The sequence below is a fragment of the Pezoporus flaviventris genome, unplaced genomic scaffold, assembly GCF_033815535.1.
Source record: "Pezoporus flaviventris isolate CSIRO_AGI_PZ_B2104156 unplaced genomic scaffold, CSIRO_AGI_Pfla_v1 ptg000036l, whole genome shotgun sequence".
Classification (NCBI taxonomy): domain Eukaryota; kingdom Metazoa; phylum Chordata; class Aves; order Psittaciformes; family Psittacidae; genus Pezoporus; species Pezoporus flaviventris.
The window spans coordinates 27,110,851-27,133,223 of NW_026892584.1; the positions used below are offsets into that span (position 1 = coordinate 27,110,851).

Consider the following 22,373-nt stretch of genomic DNA (forward strand, 5'->3'; position numbering starts at 1 on the left):
TATAACCCCGCTGTGTCTCTAATGACTGAACTGCTTGAGAGGTTTATGTAGAACCTAGCAGAATAAACCCACTAAAAATTCCCTATCCTTGGGGAAATGGACTTTTTCTTCCTCTCTGTATAGCCCATATTACACTACATTGGCTACATGAACTTCAAAATCTGTAAGAGAGATTATGTTCACTGAGCATTGCTCATAATGGGAAGATTTCTAAGTGTATGTTTTAGTTCTGTTCAACCTTTATCAGAAAGCCTCTTCTGTTATTGTTTTGGTTTTAGCCCCTTAGGTAAGGTCACAAAGTCCTCAGTATACATGATCTAAAATAATAACCACTGAACTATTTTGTCACCACCCATAGTTGGTGGGATGAATGAGTACTTGATTCAAAGCCCCATTAAGTACTGACATGTTTACAACCCACGCTTTATTACTGATCATAACATGAATTTGGCAGTAGGGAAGTCTGAATCTGTTCAAGACTGAATAGGAAAAATACACTCCTTCTATCCTCACCTCCTTTAAGACTATAACTGCCACAGTCTGGCTTTCTCATGAAATTGTACAAACTGGAATATGAACGCAAAGGAAAGGAGAACTCTTACCAGCAGCCTGGTATGACTCTCTCCTATGTCTTGGGGGATTCTGAGCCAAAACCACAGCTGTTCTTGGCTATCAGAGCTGATGGTATCCCAGAGCAATGGGGTTTCCAGCACAGAAGGTCACCTCGGAGTCAGAGGGTGCAGGTGAGGTCACAGAAGTGTAGTAGTGGCACAACGGGGCAGGGCAGTGTGACTGCAGGCTCAATAGGGCTTTCTCATGACACCCGGCAAGCAGGGAATGGGATTTTCAGCACTATAAATCAAGAACACAGATCTTATAAGTGGCACTGTTCCTCCTGGAGATGTTTTAATCATAGCCAAGTGGCTATGCTTTTGTATGTAGGTGTAAAGAACTTACAGGTCTAGGAGATGGCTGTGAACTCTTCATTTACAGGAGAGGAAAAGCAAATGGACCTGCCGCTCACTGGTGGTGACATGGAAAATGAGCCTGAGAAGAATGAAGGTATGGTGTTTAGTTACTAGAAAACTCACTTGAGAAATAGTCAGAAATGGACAAATTAAAATCACCAGCACCCACGAGGGGCTGCTGTTGCAGCAGGCTGATCACCAGGTGGGAAGCTTTCCCTTCCCCAGGCCAGGCAGCAATGAAGAGAAAGGTGGCAAACAGGGATCCAGGATGCCAGTGCCCAGAGATGGGAGCTGCCACCTGGGAGCAGCTTCAAGAAATCAAAATGCACCAGAAGAGGGCTTGCCAGCACCAGATTTCAGGCAATAAAGGAGTTTCCAGACCCATCACTTTCCATTGCATTGGTTTTAATACCAATAATTGCTTTTCAGATTTCTGCTTGAATGACAATATTATTATCTGTACCAGTGCCAATTTCTACAGCATCACAGGTGTGCAGGGACCACTCCTGGATCTGCCTCAGAAGGCTCAGTCTGCACACTGCAGGAGGCCTGGCTGACATACTGAACACAGGACAGCCATGTTATCAGGGGATGATTCAGTCTGGATGGGTTTTGTTTAGCATAGGTAGTCTGTTCCCCAGAACAGGAAGTTTAAAAACTCTGTTGCACTAAAGTAATGCAAGTAAACCCATTATTTGAACAAATAAAGTCTGGCAGAAGGGAAAGGTCTTAATGAAGGATCTGCAGCTGCATGGCTGTACGAAATAGAGTGATGTGGATGCCAGATGACCAGCATTTCCCTCACATAGGACTGAATGAACAGCCAAACTGCAAGCTCCATGTCACACATCAATGCTAAGTTACACCGAAGAAGAGTACAAAATTACAGGTCCATAGCTTGGAGCTCTAAAGGGAAATAAGGAGTAAGGGAAAAAGGTAAAACAGTGATAGGGAATGAAAATTAAGACTTAGAGTAGGAAAAAAATATGTATTGTGCTATTAGCCAGAAATTATTTTGGCAAAATTACTTTTTTTTTTAAATGCATTTATTCCTCTTAAAAAGGAATTTTCCAAATTCTCCTCTCTAGCTATAAAATAAATTATGACCTGTAGGCAAGAGAAGCTGTATCACTTCCAGTTGGTCTGGTTACACTCAGTCCCAATATACAATTAGCATTCAAATGCTTTCTCTTCTGCCATGCTTGAAGAGTGCTACAAAGCATTCCCAGTCTGATCACAAAGTCAGCCAGCAATGTCCTGCCTGTTCTTGGGGAAGTGTGAGTCAGTTCAAGAGAGCAAGGAGGACCTGGCAAGGTTTGGCTTGTAGGCTTATGAGGAAATGGGATAGAGAGGGGAAATTTGCTTTGCTGGAAGGCTCAGAAATTGAGAAAGGGGAGAAAGGCAGCTCATGAGGGAAAGAAGACCTAGTGTGAGAGAGCTGTGAGTCCCCCACACATGGGCTGCAGAATCTGGGGAGGGCTCTGTCCAAAAGGTGCCAAGTCATGGCCAGTCTGCAGATCTGCAGCCCCAGAGTGAGCCCATCCCTACACTAGGGCCGGCACCACAGGCATACAATGCACAGGGAGCAGTGAGCACGAAGCAGGGCTGGGGAAGGAATGCATCCGCAGCGTGTTGAAGAGGGGCACAGGCTTCAGTGACAGCAGTGAAGTGGGAGATCTATCACATTCAGAGAGTCACACCTCTGGCAAAATGAATCTGTTTGGTTTCATGGCAGACCAGAATGAAGTGACATCTGAAATCAGTGAGTCTCCAGAGTCTGTGTCCCTGGGTGACGCCTCAGCAGAGAAGGCCACAGAAGGCTCTGACACCGACCTAGAGGTTGAAGGTGAATGTTTTCTGACCCTCTGCCTTCACTAACCGTTCTCTTTCCCTACAGTCAGAGCTGTACCTCCCTGCAGAACTGGTATGTATCTGAAATGGAGACCAAGGACACAACCCTGCCAGGGTCCTGAAAACCACATGTAATCAGGCAACTGATAAAGATCAAAGGGAATGAATTTCCCTCTAAGAGCTCTCCCTTTGCTGTCAAGCATCTTCCTTCAGTTGCTTTTTATACACCAGGGCTATTCCTTTGTTCCTTTTTCTCTCCTCTGGTCCTTAACTAACATGACCAGCCTAGCCCACTCCTGGGCAGCAGGAGCAGCTAACTGAAACTAGGGATGGGACTGAAACTCTGTGTGTTCCTGATGGAACACTGCATAGCAATTGAGGTCTGTGTACCATAGGTTTGCCACAACTGGCTCAGACTTTCCTGGTGACTCTCCTTTTATCTTCTGCCTCACAAAGTCACTCCTTTAGCTAAACAAGTCTTGCACTCATTTTTGTAACAGTAAGATTTGCCCATAATTTAGGATGAGAACTTCTTAGCTTGTTATAAATGGAAGGAAAATCAAAACCTGTAAGAATGCAAGAACAATACCGTTTTGTTAGAGGCCTCAGACTGAACTGGAAAATGGCTTTGATGAGAGGGGAATTTGTCTTGAGGTCAGACCACTGAATGCACATAACAACATGGAGAAATATGAGCTCTAAGTACGGGGGTTGATGAAGGAATTCTAAATGACAGGTTTTTGTGGAAATACAGCTGCCAGCTGGACTGATATGTCTCACTGCAGCTGTGTCAACAACACCCAATGGCCAAGATGCAAATGCTAGGATTCTTTCTGCTGGTTGTGAGCCAAAATGTTCTGAGCTGCCCTGGCTCTGATGGCAACATCAGCTGTGTGCTTCAGTTAAGAGCAGGAAAAAAAAAAAGATAAAAATGTTTTTGCCTGATGTCAAGGATTCTCAATTACACCAAGAAAGGTTTAGTCACATTGCAGACTGGTGAGAAGCTGCAGCAAGTCGCTGGATGCCAAGTGGAGAAGCAAGTAGGATACATTAACTCTTGGAGGTCTGGAATAAAGGGATTGGGAGAACCAGGGGAAAATGATCCTTTAAGAGTAAAACCCTACTGTTGTTGCATAGTCTTACTTAATTCTACTGAGTACTTAATTACTTAATAAGTAATTCAGTTACTTATTTTCTTTAAAAGAAGGCACCACTCATCAAATACTTTTTCTCCATAGATCCTCAGAAAGCCTTTGTGGGTACTACAGGCACACAGCTGTACTTGGAAGCATGCAAGCTGATGGAGGTGGTGCCTGTCTCGTACTTTATTCAGAACATGGCCAAGTCTTATATAAACCTGAACCACTACGGTTTAGGACCCAAAGGTGTCAAAGCCATTGCTATTTCTCTCATGGTAAGTAGTCATCAAGAGTGAGCCCACTGTTCTCAAGAACAATAGGCATTTTAGGCCTCTCTCAGGCCTGGAAGCCATCACTGAGTACACACTGTGGGAGAAAAAGTCATGTATCTTCCCCACAGGAGCTCTGAGCATCCCTAATATTTCTAATCCCCTGCACAGGAAAGTCTTGTGTGGCAACTGCTGGCCTTTGCTGGAGTTAGTTACTCCCGAAAGCAAACTACTGCTTTTCCATGGGACACAAGTCCCCAGTGCTCCTAACCCCTACAGGGCTAGAGGTAGGGCTGTAGGGACTGGTATCCCCCACTATGGGTTCTGCTACACTCACCAATGGACAAGTCCAAGATGCCTGAATTGGAGCTTGGATCTGAACCTGGGTCTTCAGGCTGGCAAAAAGCAATGGAAAGTCCTACCCACTCAAAACTTCTCCAGGAAAGCATCTTTTTTGTATGTCAATTCCTACTGCCATATCTCTGTCACATCCCCTCATCACTGTCCTGCCCAGGGCCTGCAATGCTTTCTGAGGTTTGGAGGAAATGTCCAGTGCCTGTTGAACTAAAAGAACTATCCCCTTCCTTAACTTTTCAGCAATTTTGTGTGTGTCTTTGTTTACTTTTGTGTTTTCCCAGTCCAGTGAAACTGTCACCCATCTAGAGTTGGAAGACAACTGCATGCTGGCAGAAGGAGCCATATGCATTGCAGAGATGCTATGAGAGAATTCCACTCTTCAAGAACTGGTACCCAATCTGACATAGTTTGAGTCCAAAATTATTGCTCACTAAGTTCAATCATCTGAAAGAAAACAGATTAATTTCTTTACAATTTTAACCAAATGACCTTTGTTCTCATGCAAAAACATTCACATTCTGAACGTTTTATGATATTTTATGCTGCTCTATTTTTAAAAAGTACAAGTTTCTGAAAAGCAGGAGTATGCATGTGATGACAGCCTAGTGAGTCTGGAACTGTTCTCTTCATTAGCAGACGTGACAATAATTACCATAATGACCATAGTTCAGGCTTAGCCAACAGAAAGTATGTTTTGGTCAGGAACTTTCATTCTCCAATATGACATGGGAAACTTTTCTAACTAGATTAAGGGAATAATGCAAAACTTTCAGATATGAACTGGTAGGAATGTTCCTTCGATCTGAAACAGGGGTATACAAAATGCATTTTGATAGACCATGGAATATGTGTTACACTGGAAGAAAAATTATTGGCCACACGCCTCTTGGTTCACTGAAGACAAAGATGCATGTGTAAACCGATGGCTCTAGGGCTTTATTCCTGTTAGGAAGCATGCAGGATTAAACACACCTATAACACACATGTTAATTACTGGCTGCCTGGCATTTCCCATATGTTTGTCTTCTTCACTTGATATCTTGGGCAATAAGACAATAAAGATCACTCATTCTTTGGACTCATCCTTCTTATCTTCCTTTCTTCCCTTCCAGAATATCTCAAATAACCACCTAGACACAGCAGGAGCTAAAGCCATTGCCAATTTGCTTTTGGACAATGTGTCCTTCTTCCACACTATTCTGCTCTCAGGTAGGCTGTATGTACCCAAAAAGTGATGGCAGGGAAAGTGAAATAACATCTTTTAATTCCAGTCTCTCATCTTACAAATATCAGTCAGACTATGGGCAAAATCAATATCTCAGCTATTACTCTGATGGAAACACAGAGTAATAATGGAAGTTTAGATTTATAGTGATGTGAATAAATGGCCTGCTCAACCTCCAGCACCTCTGAAAAGAAACTAAGATAATTGCTGGAATGTCTCCCACAACTTGGTATTATTCTACTCTATGTAATGAAGTGGAATAGTGACAAACTTCTGTATTGGGTCTGGCTGCAATGGAGTTCATTTTTCCCATAGCATCCCTCATAGTGCTGTGCTTTGTACTGGTAGCGAGAAGGGTGTGGGTAACACACCAGTGTTTTGGCTACTGCTGAGAAATGCTTGCACAGGATCAAGGCTCTCTCCAGCATTCCACCCATCTCACCCCGTGGGCTGGGGGTGGGCAGATGTTGGGAGGGGACACAACCAGGACATCTGACCCAAGCTGACCAAAGTTATATTCCATACCATATGATATCTGCTCAGCAATAAAAGCTAAGAGAATGGAGGAGGAAGGGGGGCATTTGTTATTATGATGTTTGCTTCTGGAACAACCACTACATGTACTGAAGCCCTAATTCCTGGGAAGTAGCCGGACATCACCTGCTAAATAGGAAGTAGAGAATAAATTTTTTGTTTTCCTTTGCTTCCACACATGGCCTTTGCTTTTGCTTTATAAACTGCCTTTATCTTGACCTATGAGTTCTTTTCCATTTCACTTTCTCCCCCTTCCTCCCAATCCTGCTGAGGAGGGAAGTGATAGAGCGACTTAGTGGGCACCTGGCGTTCAGACAAGGTCAACCCATTACAACTCCTTACAGCCCGACATGGGCTATGATTAACTGGAGGGTCCACCTAAAAGCAAAGTTTCCTGCAGACCCTGGCACAGCACCAAGGGATAGATCAGAACAATGCTAACATACTTTTCTTCCCCAGGAAACAACTTTGGAGAGGAGAGTGCACTGTACTTTTCTGAGGCATTAATGGTGAGTTACCTGAAATCCAAGGTCATGTGCAGCCTTGGCTGTGTAACAGATTCTCCTCATCTTGAAGCTGCTACTTACCTGGCATGATTTCACTTGGCAGTGCCCACATGATTTCCTGGCATAATTCTGCTAAGTGCTTCATGCTTACTTCAGAAATGAGAGAAGCTGGGAGGACACAGAGCAGGATAAACTATGTTAACATTTTCTCAGGAACGCTGTGTGAGTCCAGCTGAGAAACAAATCATCAGGACTCTGTAACACAAGAACAAAACAACACCTGGGTGGCAAAAATAATTCAAGAAGCATAAGAAACACAACTTCATCTCAGTTTGCAATTCTCCAGTAGAAATAAGATGCTTGATTAGGTCCTGTCTGAAAGCCTCTGCATGATTTGGCACCACCATAAGCTGCCCTGAAGCAAAGCCTTGACTTGTATCAGAAAGTACTCTTGGTCAGGATCCAATGATGCAAGTGAAACAGGCAGAACAGAATTGCAGGGCGTGTTGCAGGCCAGACATGAGCTGTGTGAAGAAAGTTCGCACAACACAAAGTCCCATTGCTTTTGCTGCTTTGGGAAGAGAATCACTGTGATGTTATATGCCTGACAAAGGTTTGATTTGAGGCACAGTGCCGTGCTGATTATCTCCCATGCACTGAAGATTTCAGTGTGTCTGATATCCCTCTGTTTCATCCTTATGTGAAAGTCTTGGGGTGGTATCTGGTTGCAGCTGGCTGGAAGATCTCACTGTCTCTGCACATTTGTCTCTCTGCAGAAAAATTTCCAAGTAAAGGAGCTGGACCTCAGCCACAATGAGTTCTCTGAGAAGGGAGGACAGCTCCTGGGACAGATGCTCGGTAATTTATTACTCCTGGAGTACAGGCACTGGGGCACTTGCTGGTGTCAGCACAGCACATTTATTTCTTTCTCCAGCAAACATGCCCCATGACATCTGGGTAGTACAAAAGACAGGGTGCCCAGATTTAAAGCTTCCTGCCTGCTCCAGAGTCTCACTCTCATCACCACAGGTGACTCTAGCAACTATGACTAATATATCAGAACACAAATGCAGGATGAGGAACTACTAACAGAAGAGTCTGTGCCTGAGAGAAGGGAGCTGAAAGAGAAGCCCCTCAGGGAGTACAAAGCAGAAAACTGCATTTTACTAAAATCAAATAGGATCAGAACTGTTGTTGTTTTAACCTTTTGATTACAAAGTTTAGGAGTTATTTCCATTTTTCTTAAATAGCCCAAACTCTAATGGTCTGAGCCATTGCACAGCAAACAGTAAGAGAAACAGATTAGTAAGAAATAAAATTAATCTGCCTAATTCATCTGTTCAGGCAAAGTGAGATACAGAGTGTGCTAGTAGCCCTAGAAAGGGAAAGCGAACAAAACAGTTACAGTCTTTCAGTAATCTCAGGTGATATTAGTGCACTGGGAAAGATTTGCATGAACATCTGATGCTCTTCTTCACTCAGTATGTCCAACACGTCTGCCACCATGACCTCAAGAGTATACTATGAGCATCCATCTCATTCCTTGAGCATCTGGGTACAGATAACCTTCAGTTTAATTAAATAATTCCTTCTTCTGCTTCAGTACTTCCCCTGATATGTACTTCTTTCTAATTACAGTCCATGTCTTTAAAAGATGGATCAATTAAAACTGCAGTGAGGACAAGGCACTCTGTCCCCTGGCTTGGACAAGCCTGCAGGCGACACAGAGATCAGTACTAAAACTTGCAACTGTCCTAATCCAGAAAAAAGCCACTCCAAAATTAAAGGTGTTAAAGCTCTTCTCTCCTTCCAGCTCACTTGAGGCAGGAACAGCAGAGATTACTGCAGAATCTGCTACTTTTCTGTTTTGTTTCTCAAAAGAGTATTTTTAAGTCAGCTAAACTCACCATCTGCCTCCATACAACCTCCCATCCATGGAAAATCTGGATGAGAAATTCTCTTTGAGAAGAAAAAGCAAGTGTTGGTGGCAAGTCCTACCCTTCCCAGTGTCACAGTAGACACAAATGAATTCACACATACCCTTCTCTAAGTAGAACTTACATTGTGAGGTGTGCTATGCATGTGAATTTGCACTGGCACATACACAGCTGAGCATAGCTATCATATGAAGCTGAAGTCCCCTCTTCTGCTAATCAAACATATGCAGAGTGAGTCTTGATATTTTAGCTGTGGCAAGGAGAATCCAGCATTTTTCTTGAGTAGGAAAAACAGATAGTGTCTATTAATATAAGAAATCCTCCCTCTATCTTCCTCCTTCACAACTTATTCTTCGATTAAGCCAGAAAAAAAAAAACGTATTCCCTTTCTGCTGCTGATCAACAGCCCATTCTCTGTTCTTTGGGTGCTGTGGACAGCAAAGACTCTGTAGGTACATGTTCCTGCAGTCAATGAAGGTGTGATTTAAACCCAGACGGTAACTCAGCACCACACAGCTGCTCACTCACATCCCTTCCTCCCCCACAGCATGGGATAGGGAGGAGAATCGAAAGAATGTAAATCCCATGGGTTGAGATAAGAACAGTACAATAACTAAAGTACAATATAAAACTCATACTAGTACTACTACTAATAATAATGATAATGGAAATAGCAAGGGGAGAGAGTACAAAAACCAAAAGGGGAAAGGGAAAAAGCAAACAATAAACAACAGGGATGCACTATACAGAAAATTAACTCTATCCCAGATGAAACCAGGACAGAAAGCTGTTGCTGAGCCCCCAGCAAATTTTCTTTTAGTCCCTAAGTGATTCAGCAGCTGTGTCGAGACCACTCTTCACAAGCTAACATCTCAGTTTCTCTCTCTTCTAGGCAGCAACTCAAAACTGGAGATTCTGGACCTGAGCTGGAATTACTTGAGAAGGAAGGGGGCAGTAGCACTGGGAAAAGGTCTCAGGGTAGGAATGCCCCTTCACAGTGATTATTACCAGGAACTGGTTGAAACACTGGTTGGGCACTTGCATCCCTGAAGTCTGAGCAGGATTCAGTAGCTCTAGCAAGGCTCTTCCTACTGAACATGGCAGTCAGCTCCACAAGTAAGACTAAGCCAGTCAGTAGGGCTGGTGACTTACGTACTGGATGGACACCCTGCTGACATTGCAGAAACGCTGGATCCACTGGGAGCTGTCTGGGTGTGACTTGAGGGTGCTCATGTCTCCGCCAAGCAAGAAAGGGTAGAGTGATACGGAAGATGGGCATGCAGTACCTAAGATCCCTCTTCTCTCCTTGAAGGGCAATGGTGCACTGAAAATACTCAACCTCTCTTGGAATGGCATTGGCAACGAGGGAGCAAATGCCCTAGCAGATGTTCTCAAAGTCAGTGACGTGCTGGTTCACCTGGACATCAGCAACAATCAGATCAACAATGAGGGAGCCAAGAAGCTCTGCAGGACCCTTGAAGCCAATAAAAAACTCAGAATCCTGAAGGTAAAATAAAGCTCAGACAGAGCTCAAGGAATAAGCAGAGAGAGTAGAAAGATCTGAGACAGGAGGGACAGAAGACAGAGGTGACTGAGCTAGAACTGGAAGAAATGAGTATTGCTCTGGGTTGAATGTGAGCAGAGCAGAAGGAAATACTATCTCATTTATTTCTTCTCAGGCAACTAAACTGCACTGTTTCCTCAAAAAATCCCCCATAACCCCACACCCATTATCACCCCTAAGTGTTTGACATGTCTAGTCTCAGTCAAGTGAGAACCTAGGCATTCAACATGTCTACCAGAAAACCTGATCTGCATTCAGATCATGCATATGTACAGTAAATGTAGTTGTGAAAGTACATATGTACATGTAACATGAATTTCAACCTAAGGCAAAGGTTCACACTGAAGTTTGTAGGTGGGCAAGAGTGTGCCTTTCTCAGTGTGTTCTTTGCTAAAAATTTATTCAAACACAGGATAAACTGTCATTGCTATGTCAGAGCAATGCCATCGCACTACCTAAAGGAGAGGAGTACTATCAAGTCCTGGAAAAGCAAAGCCAAAACTGCCTTCTAGTAAGCTATGGATAAATGATCATCAAAAGGCAAAACTGAATGAGCACTCAAGATGGCTTCAGAGATTAAGGTCTTCTCAAGCTAAGGTAATTCTCCAGAAATTCAGTTTAGAAAAGTCAGCTTGCTTATGATTCTCACCTAGATTTAATTCCACCATCTTGAGAGCATGCAAATGACAGTATGCATGTTTAAAGCTGTAGGCCTGTCTTTGGACACCCCTGTCGTTGTAATTCACTGCAAACACACCAGTCTTTGGGACTGCTGGTTTAGATTATGTAAATAAATGTCTCTGTCTGCTTTGCTCTTAACCTGGCTTGAGGCAGGGTCACTAGCTCACACCAAGGCATTACTCTCTCTATGTAGCTGCACAGATTGGCTTAGGAGCTAACAACACAAAGGACATAAAGAAGGACATGTCCTCAGCTAGCCAGTGTTACTCAAGAAGGTTTTCTTTCAAATAGCGGGATTGGGGACTGCACATGAAGTCCAAGGCAGGTGAGAGGTGATGTTCACACACCAAGAGATGCCCATGGCAATGCCAACCCCGTAACACCAGATAGCTAGACCTTATAGGCCAGATGCAGCTTATCAGCTTGGGTTTTGATCTGCTGTGCTGCCAAAAGGAGCCAAGGTATGGGAATGTCCTGAGAGGCATACCCTCATCCAGAGGGACCCTACTAGCAAGCACATATTCAAATGCAGCCCACTGCCTCAGCCTCTCCCCTCATACGACTAAACATCACATACCCCTGTGTGACAGAAGTAAGAGACCTGATATGTGGAACTTTGCACAAGGAGACAGAAGCACGGGGAAGTTGCACTCCAAAGTTTTGTGGGACAGATATGAGTTGGTGAGATAACAGACAAACCCATCTAAGAGGACCACAGTTATGCTACAGCCCTGCTGAAGAATAGGAAGAAGGGGTCATCCTTGAGGTTACAGCATGCCTTCTGCCACGCAGAAGCTTTCATTAGTAATATGTCTGAATCTCTGTCCCTTCTTCCACAGATGGCTGGTAATACCCTGACCATGGAAGGTGCTACTGCGCTAGTCTTATTTATCAGAAAGAACTCCAAATCCATCATGGAGGAGATCAACATTTCAGTAAGAGCTTATGTGCTGGAAAGCCTCCAAGACTATACATTCTTAGGAACTGGGTGGATCACAGACCTGCCCCCTTCCAAAACTGTTTGGAGACTTGCTGTTCGTTTCATTTAGACACAGCTATTAAAAAAAAAGGGGCTAATATTTGACAGCCCTTCTAGGGAGCCATGTGGAAATTACAGGGCTTTGGTACAGCTCTGGAAAGAGGTGCTTATTGTATCACCACATTTCACTGCCTTCTGTTTTGCAATAGTAGAACAAGGAATGAATTCCCACTGGAGGATGAGTTCTCTTCATCCCCTGATCTGTTTCCCCCCCAGGGTAGCCTAACATGCTAGATACTGTGAAGTGCTTTGATACCCTGTCAGTATGTATGAGGAATAGAAGAAAATGGATGCTTCAAGGCATTGAAAGCAAAGCAATTTTATTAAAAGAAATAAAGCAAACACCAAAAAAAACCCGAATTGAAACAAAACAAAACAAACCCAAACACATTAAAAGGCAGGTGTGGAAAAAAAAAAAAGTAAAAAAGTCAAAGAGGCCAAATCTTAATATACTATTCCATTGCAAGTCAGGAACACGACATGTACTGTTGTAACCTCAAGTGCTGCTTCTAAAATGGGATACCCAGAAATGCTTCTGAGCTCCTAAGTGAGAATGAGAGTTGCACTGCAGACCAACACTGGGGAGAGACCTGGGCACACCTCAGGCCACTCCTGGCCCTCCCATCCATTCATTGGTGCCTCATGGGAGCAGTTACAGAAGGTACTGGGGGCTTCAGGACCCTCCATCCACCTTTGAGAACACCGTGACTAAAGGAAAGAGCGTTTGCACAAAGATTGGGTTTAGGACTCACAACATAAATAATACATTAACGCTTGAAACAAGCTAAAAAAAACAAGTTCATGGGCAGTTTTGATGACTCACATAATGGGTTGTTTCTTTGTCCTGTAGTAACTGCATTAAAGAAAGAAACCAAAGCAGAATCCATAATATTCATCTGTGATCCTTCCTGAGAGTATCGAGAGCCTTCAACAGAGATCATCTGAAGAACAGGCGTCCCTCTAGGGCAGACAATATTTCCTGCATAAATTAAGATCAAAGGGAATTACTTGCCAAGTCTGCAAGGAGGCAGGCCTCATTCTGCAAAGGAAAAATAAAACAGGCTGTGTGCGGGTATAGGACTTCATTGCAGTATACGTGGTTATGCTAGTTTTACTACTAATAACATCAACAGTTCATGAAGAGTAACAGATTTTAGCTAAATTCTGATAAATTAATTACTGAAATGCATTTATTTAAAAGGAGACAAATTTGAGAAATTTTGAGGCAAGGAGTTAATTAACATTAGGAATCTCCAATCCAAACTAAATCTCACTATGAATTTCAGCTTTTTAGGGTTATAAGATGCTCTCTTCACCATACCCTTCAAAAAGTCTAGATTACCTGGCATTTCACAAGATAAATGGTCAATGGCATAAATTTGCAATGACATTTCAGTATCCCAATCAAATGCTTCTAAGCAAATGCTTAATCTGTCTGACAGACTTCATTTCACCTCTAATGTAGGCAGTCTTGCATTTCAATTCAGAGCATTTGCAAATATACAGCTCCAAAGATCTTATGATGTCTTAAACCTTTAAGAAATTAGTAAAGGTTTTAATATTTTATAGGAAACTTAAGTGAAGACAAACAAAAGCCTCTTCTGCACCTTTCCCAGTGCTAAATGCTTATTTTGACTTTTAAGGAATGAATAATTCTGTATTAGTACAGTGTGTCTGTAAGAGGAATTTGAAACAAGGATCATATCTAGAAAACCTTGCATGGGTTTGACAGCACTAGCAAAGGCAACACAATAGAAAACCACATTTTTTACAGCAGTTTATTGCTTCTAACAACATTTCTAAGCATGACTGTCCCCCACATAATCTACTCTCTATAGGTTTCAACTTGCAGATGCTATCAAACATTTTATAGAAGCCAGAACAGCCAGCACATGCCCATCTTCACCATCACAGTACAAAAGAGAAAGTTGTCTCTTTTCAGCTGCCCACAGGCTGTTTTTCTGGCCTGTGGCCTGGCTGTGTCAAACATGCTGGAATGCACAAGCTGGCTCCCCCCTGGTGCCACCCAACCCCAGCACGGGTTGTTAGGCCACAGTGCTTTGGCTGTGCTGCTTCTAAGGCCATGCTGGCAGTCCATTGGCTTTCTCATGGGGTCAAGCCCAGGCTGGCAAGCCTTGGGGAGAGCTGGCAGCTAGCAGGGCCATCTTGGGCTCTCTTAGGCTGCGTTCCCAGGACTAGGATACTCTGCTAGTGCGCACAGTGCAAGGATGTCTGAATGGCTCCTTCAGAGAGTCACTGCATAAAGCTGTTGGTGCTGAATGAAAGCTAGTAAAGCCAGCCAGACCCAGATTCATTTAAGACTGTCTTTGAGTAGTAACAATCAAGAGCTCACTGCACAGTAGATCATCAGCTTCTAGATAGATCTTAAGAACCGTGGATCTTTAGCTCCTAAAAAGAAGCTGTAAGAATGCATTGGGAGACTTTGTAAATAAACTTTGGGAAAAATAATAACAGCGCTTGATGCCTTGAGAACCTCCTGCAATGACAGAAAACAGAAGCTTTCATGAATTTCCTGAGCTTGAAATTTCCACCAATTAAGTATATAACTAATACAATACAGGAAAAATTCCTCTGTCATAAGGAGTATGAACTGACCATAATCATGTTTTTAAAAGATAAGGCAAAGGCAAATTTATCAGAACTGAAATTTAGAAGAATAAATTACACTGACATCAATAATATTTGCATTGATAGCTTACTTTGTAATATCCCATAACCCTAAATCAGGACACTGTGCTGCTGGCCATTCTGGAAGTGCTAAACCAGAAAACTCACAGTGGAAGTTCTGAAATGCTGAGCTGTCACTACCCCGCTTGAAATTCTTTGGGAAAAAAACAAACTTCAGGTCTTGTACTGCTGATGGGAGCTTCCTATTAGGGTTACAAAATGAAACAGAGCTTTACCAAAAGTTGTTCTTATCTGGAGACACTCGGACCCTTCCCAGATAGGTGCACCTTTCTTCTCTGGACTATAAAGCTACATTGCTGGAGGTACTAATCCTTCTAACGATTGGATGGTTGGGGTCATCTTAACCAAATGGAGAAGAGATCTATCTAGAACTGTCTCAGAGATAAACATGAATCACTTGAATCACCTAATATGTAGACATTTACCTGATCAACATCTACCTAACATTAAGCTAATTTCTACATAAATCGGTAGACCCTTTTCTGTCTCAGACATGGGAAAAGAGAAAGAAGAACTCTAATTTATGGCCAGACCTTCACAGTATCACAGTATCACAGTATGCTAGAGATTGGAAGGGACCTCAAAAGATCATCTAGTCCAATCCCCCTGCCGGAGCAGGAACACCTAGATAATGTTACACAGGAATGTGTCCAGGCGGGTTTTGAATGTCTCCAGGGAAGGAGACTCCACAACCTCCCTGGGCAGCCTGTTCCAGTGTTCCGTCACCCTCACTGAGAAGAAGTTTCTTCTCAAGTTTAAGTGGAACCTCTTGTGTTCCAGTTTGTACCCATTACCCCTTGTCCTATCATTGTTTGCCACTGAGTAGAGCCTGGCTCCATCCTCGTGACACTCCCCCTTTATATATTTATAGACACTAATAAGGTCACCCCTCAGTCTCCTCTTCTCTAAACTATAGAGACCCAGCTCCCTCAGTCTTTCCTCATAAGGGAGATGCTCCACTCCCTTAATCATCTTCGTTGCCCTGCGCTGGACTCTCTCCAGCAGGTCCCTGTCCTTCTTGAACTGAGGGGCCCAGAACTGGACACAGTATTCCAGATGGGGTCTCACCAGGGCAGAGTAGAGGGGAAGGAGGACCTCTCTCGACCTACTAACCACCCCCCTTCAAATACACCCCAGGATGCCATTGGCCTTCTTGGCCACAAGGGCACAGTGTTGGCTCATGGTCATCCTGTCGTCCACTAGGACCCCCAGGTCCCTCTCCCCTACACTGCTCTCTAACAGGTCGTTCCCCAACCTATACTGGAACCTGGGGTTGTTCCTGCCCAGATGCAGGACTCTACACTTTCCCTTGTTATATTTCAACAAGTTATTCCCTGCCCAACTCTCCAGCCTGTCCAGGTCTCGCTGGATGGCAGCACAGCCTTCTGGCGTGTCAGCCACTCCTCCCAGCTTAGTGTCATCAGCAAACTTGCTGATAGTACACTCAATTCCCTCGTCTAAATCATTGATGAATATATTAAATAATACTGGTCCCAGTACTGACCCTTGAGGCACTCCACTAGTTACAGGCCTCCAACTAGACTCCGCCCCATAGACCACAACTCTCTGGCTTCTCTCCTTCAGCCAGTTCGCAGTCCACCTCACTACCTGATCATCCAGACCACACTTCCTCATTTTAGCTGTGAGGATGCTGTGGGAGACTGTGTCAAATGCTTTGCTGAAGTCAAGGTAGACCACATCCACTGCTCTGCCATCATCCATCCACCGTGTTATTTCCTCATAAAAGGCTAAGAGATTGGTCAAGCATGATTTCCCCCTGGTGAAGCCATGTTGACTGCCCCTCATAACCTTCTTATCCTTGATATGCCTTAAGATGGCACCAAGGATAAGGTGTTCCATCACTTTCCCAGGGATGGAGGTGAGGCTGACCGGTCTATAGTTACCCGGGTCCTCCTTCTTGCCCTTTTTGAAGACTGGAGTGACATTTGCTTTCCTCCAGTCCTCAGGCACCTCTCCCATTTGCCAAGACTTGGTAAAGATGATGGAGAGTGGTCTAGCAACAGCTTCCGCTAGTTCCCTCAGCACCCGTGGGTGCATCCCATCTGGACCCATGGATTTATGGATGTCCAGATTGCTCAACTGGTCTCTAACCCATTCCTCATCGACTAAGGCAAACCGCTCCGTTGACCTGACTTCATCTAAGGTCTCAGGGGTACAGGGCTCTTCAGGACTGCCTGCAGCAGAGTAGACAGAGACAAAGAAGGCATTCAGTAACTCTGCCATCTCTGTATCTTCTGTCATCAGGGCACCCATCCCGTTCATCAGTGGGCGTACATTGCCTCTGGTGTTAGTTTTGTCTGCCATGTATTTGCAAAAGCTCTTTTTGCTGTCCTTGACCCTTCTCGCCAGGTTTAATTCTAAGGAGGCCTTAGTCATCCTAGCTGCCTTCCTACATCCTCTAGCAGCAGCATTATATTCCTCCCAAGTGGCCAGCCCCTCCTTCCATGACCTGCAAACTCTCCTCTTCCACTTGAGCATAACCAGCAATTCCCTATTTAGCCACGCAGGTCTCCTGGCCCTCTTCCTACGTGTCGGGATGCTCTGATCTTGAGCTCGGAAAAAGCAATCCTTGAATGCCAATCAACTATCTTGGGCCCCTTTACCTTCAAACAGCCTTGCCCATGGGATTTCCCCTAGCCTTCATGGGATTCCTGCAAGTGAAGAGTGGAAATAGGATAAGGTACCACCCTTAGGAGAGAATGATTAACGTTGAGATTAGATGGATTTCCTGAATGCAAACAAGTCTTTGTTGTTCTTTGGGTGTCCACACTGACTGCACTTTCCTTCCTCCTATGTACCAGAATGTGTTGGTGAACAAAACTTTCATCAGATTGCTGGATTTGATGTATCAAATACGTCCTGAACTAAATGTCATCTATGGAGAGGTCGAAGGCTGTATCATCACAGCAGCATCCAAATCCCATGAAAATTATTCAGGTGGGCTACTGAATGTGGGTCCATAGCTCCTCTGTTCACAGTACACATGATCCAAGCACTTGGAGGGATGGAGGTTGCAAGTGGCAAGCTTTCTTCCAAGCGGGAAATTCAGCCAAGTTCACTCAAAAAAGTATATTCACAAAGACTGCCACAGTATCCACATATCCCAGTCCACACAAACCTATTAAGCAAACCCTTTGATTTTCAGGAGAATCTAATGCCTTGGGACCTGATACCACTGGGGGGAAAAAAAAGAATCTGAATAGATGTTTGCTTGCTCTGTAAAAAAACCTGATTGGTCCAAATGATCTAAATGAATGTCTACCCTCATCACAAGCTCACCATAATAGCTGACTTTCCTAGAACTCTTCACTGACAGTTGTGCTTTAGCATCAAAATTAATGTGCTTCATATAAGTAGGAAATGGCATTACAAGCAAATAGTGTCCTAAACAGAAATTACTTAGCTTTTCAAAGTCTGTAATTTCTATGGATAGCAGCAGATGGTGCTGTCCTCCTTGGCGGAAGGTAACACAAGCACTTGAGCACTGCGAGTCGAATAACACTTTTGCACTACCAGCTTCACTGTATTTCTTAGCAGCTGTGCAGATTTTCAGCTAATTGAATGAGACTTTGCTATAGATATGGATTTGGACGAGCTTAAGTAAAATCTTGGGCTACTGGCTCACATCAGACAGTACTGCTGTGCTTCACAGCTAGTGATGCTCACTGTAGCATGCTCTGAAGTTTTTAACAGCCGTTATGGCTGTGTCCTCATTCAAACAGACAGGAATTCAGAGAAGAGCAACTAAACTAAACTGATTGCCATGATTTCTCAAATATGATGGACAGTGGCTTAGCAACTTCATTCGTCAGCTCCTGACGGATGGATTTCATCAGGTCCCATGGACTTGTGCATGTTCAGGTTCTTAAGATGGTCTCGAACCAGATCCTCTCCTACAGTGGGCGCAAGGTCTTCATTCTCACAGTCCCTGTGTCTGCCTTCCAAGACTTGGGTGGTGCGGTCAGAGCCTTTGCCAGGGAAGACTGAGGCAAAGAAGTCATTCAGAACCTCAGCTTTCTCCAAATCCTGTGTAGCCAGTTCTCCCGAGAGCTTCCTGAGGGGACCTATGTTGTCCATAGTCTGTTTTTTTATTTGCTATGTACCTATAGAATCCCTTCCTGTTATCTTTAACATCCCTAGCCAAGTTTAATTCTAACTGGGCCTTAGCTTTACTAACCTGGTCCCTAGCTTCCCGAACAACATCCCTGTATTCTTCCCAGGTCGCCTGTCCTTGCTTTCACTTTTTATAAGCCTCCTTTTTCATTTGAATTTTCCTCAGGAGCTCCTTATCCATCCAAGGAGGTCTCCTGGCCCTCCTGCTGCACTTCCTTCTAGTTGGGATGCAACACTCCTGAGCTTGTAGCAGGAGATCCTTGAATATCAACCAAGAGTCTTGGGCCTCCCCTGCCCTCTAGGGCTATATCGCATGGAACCTTACTAAGAAGGTTCCTGAAGAGGCCAAAGTTGCTCTTTTGAAGTCCAGGGCAGTGAGCTTGCTGCATGCTCTTCTCACTGTCCTGAGGATCTCAAATTCAACCATCTTTGTGATCACTGCATCAAGGCTGCCCTGGAGCTTCACATTTCCAACAAGCCCTTCCCTGTTGGTGAGCACGAGGTCAAGCATGGCACCTCTCCTTGTCAGCTCCTCTGTTACTTGCAGAAGGAAGTTGTCTTCCACATAATCGAGGAACCTCCTGGATTGCTTGTGCTGGGCCGTACCATCATTCCAACAGATGTCAGGGTGGTTGAAGTCACCCATGAGAACAAGGGCCTGTGAGCGTGAGGCTTTTCCTATCTGTCTGTAGAGTGCTTAAACAAACCTGAACAAAAGGATTTTGTTCTGACAATAGAGTGGCTGCACAAGGAGTGAAGGACTCGTATATCTCAGTGGCAGGATGAGTAAAGGCAAGGTGACAGATGGAAGAATAAGGGGAGAGTGGAAGCAGGTATTTGCAGCTGCTTCTTGGTTATGCCCATGTTTTATCCTTGCTTCTCTTAGAACTACTTGAAAGAACACAACCTACCACTTTGGGACTTTTTTGGGAAGATTGAAGAGGAAGGAAACATGAAGATCCCTGTGGCTGCCTTCCGGAGAGCAATGATGCAGGTATGTCTCTGAAAGCACTGCCAGAATGCTCTTCTGGAACAGCATGACTCTAGGGACACCTCTCTGCTGCAGCCTTGCTGCTGACATTGTTCAGGCTAAAAGGCTAAATTCAACCACCATAAAAGTAGAGTCCTGAATGAGAGCAACAGAAATGCTGTGACACCAAATAAATACTGCAGATGGCATCAGTGATAATGGATCAACTTCAGAATATCATAGAGCCCCACTGTTTTTACAGGACATACAGGATCTTGATAGATACTTAGTCTTACTGCTATGGGAAAGTGAAAAAGAGGCACCTAAACCCTTCAGTCTATGCACTGAGGAGATAGTTCTCTTCCTATTAAAACCACCAATGTACTTGGGGTGAGTAGCAATAGTCAGCCAGCCATGATGCTCTTTTACAAGAAATGGAGAACAAAAAAAAAATCCAGTTTTAATCCTAAAAGAGTGAAACCGCCTCACCACCACCACTCTGGAATTTTTCCATTCCTTCCTCCATGAATCAAGCTATCTGATCACTATTAAAAGATGGCCAGGCCCCATCCTGATATGGAGGATTTTTCTGCTTAGAAATACTCAGGTTTGCTAACATTTCTCCTCTTAGCATCCAAGCATCCCAATGGATTGCATCCAAATTGGGGAAATAGTGAACAAGCTAGACCGGAATCGGACAGGGGTTGTGGACTACAGGTGAGTGAGTGACTCCACTTACTGTCCTACTTGTCTTTCAATTTGGTTTAGCACCAAATAAACACAACCTTATTCACATTAGGAGGTGCAGGGATATATGTTTTGGGCCAGTAGATGGTAGACGAAAAAATACCTTGTGAGCTTAGAAGCTCTGTTGAGCCAAACTAGAAGTCAGTCTTATTCTGTTTGATAAACTTGCTGTGAGAGTTCAGGGATCTCAGAGCTAAATGGTGTTTTCATTCATTCTTATAACCCTTTGAGGGAAGAATCAGCTCAACTGTCCTCCCTGGAAGCCAGGGTTAAGATCTGCAAAGACAGCACATGTGCGTTCAGACTTTTTCCTCCAACCTCAGGGACTTCTGGGTTTTTTCCTTCTCTCTGATCCTTCTTCTTAGGAGACCTAGTTTTCCCTGGAAACCCACCTTCAAGCTACAGAACTTTTCATTCTCTTGAAAGTGCCTCTTCTTTAGTGCCTGTAGCAATCACGTCCAAGTTCTGAGAGCCTGAGCAGTCAGCAGCAAACTCCTCAGAGGTTGTCAGTTGCTGCAGGCTAAATTGCTTGTCATTGGACTGAAATTCCCCCTGGATTTTCAGTCAGTTCTGACATGTGACTCATCAGCTGAAAGTCCTATTCATCGTGCCCAAATATTCCTATCCCTCAGCACGTACTGATGGGTTTAAATATACGCTGTAGTCTAGTTTTAACGCTAGAAGCAATAGGTCAGTTTTGTAAATCTCTCCCCCTCTTAGCCTCCTAATGTTTTCAAAAAGAAGCAAGTTACTTTGTTAGGTCCAATCTTTATTCCTTCACATATACTGGTGCCATACTAAAAGCATCCATGCTCAAATGCTAGAGCAGCCTTAGCCTGGTTAATCTTGAATCAGAGGTTACATGGAGTTCCCAAGTACTTTAGGCACAGATTACAGAACTGTGGTTAAGTAGTAAGCAGATTATGAACTGTTGAAACTGAATGGCTAGCAAATACTTCATTTGGTGCCATTAATATGCTGAGTTGACACGTGAGGAAAAAAATAGAGATATCTACTCCATATCTAGCTTCATAATGCATTTTAGGACTGTAACATGTTTCGTAGTGGTAATACTCACCTTGTAGACAAAAATCAAAAGAGTTGTGACTTTTGCTGTCCTTACTGTTCCCACTCAGGCTGTTCCCTCAAGGGCCCCTCAGCAACTTAAGATACCTGACAGGGAAGGTTAATTTTACTAGACTAACACTTGTTCACCTCCTTTTCAATCAGTCACTTCAAAGAGCAGAAGCCTGTGGAAGGGGAATAGAAGAAAGAGCTGTAAGAGTGAAGCCAGGAGGCAGGTCAGGCAATGAAATATTGTATGAGAAACACTGGAAAAAAGCTCAGAGTCACCCTGTGCTTGGGGATGCCTAACACTGTGGAATTCTGATAGTCCAAGTTATTGCATGTAGAAATAAAGTTTAGGTTCTAATACATAGCAAGTGCCTAGTCAGTCTGGTCCTTTTGGTTAAGATTGGTCCTTTGGACCTCGTTACCAAATATGTCTTGCTCTGTATGCTGACAATGCTGAATCTGTTGGCAAAGATGGAAACAAAACGTGGGAACTGGGAAATTAAGACATTCATGTATTGTTGTTATCCCCTTTTGAGGGACAGCACATGGACAAAGACTGAAGCAAGTGCCCTGTAGACACCCCCTACCAGACTCAGCGTTCTGATACAGGGACCTTTGCAAGAGGAGAAAAAATTAATTAATTAATGGGAAACTACAGCTCATGTTGCT

The 22,373-nt window shown here is 43.8% G+C and overlaps 1 protein-coding gene across 1 annotated transcript; it reads left to right on the forward strand.

Moving 5' to 3' along the window:
- Window positions 1–930: 930 nt before the first annotated feature.
- Window positions 931–22,066, forward strand: LRRC74A (leucine rich repeat containing 74A). The gene is given in 15 exon segments (XM_061463639.1): window positions 931–1,062; window positions 2,704–2,814; window positions 4,058–4,233; window positions 4,866–4,973; window positions 5,697–5,793; window positions 6,803–6,852; window positions 7,626–7,707; window positions 9,679–9,764; window positions 10,099–10,293; window positions 11,871–11,966; window positions 17,602–17,699; window positions 17,701–17,737; window positions 19,800–19,907; window positions 20,515–20,600; window positions 21,861–22,066. Coding segments are annotated over 15 exon segments (1,461 nt in total). The 5' UTR covers window positions 931–968; the 3' UTR covers window positions 21,898–22,066.
- The last annotated feature ends 307 nt before the right edge of the window (window positions 22,067–22,373 follow it).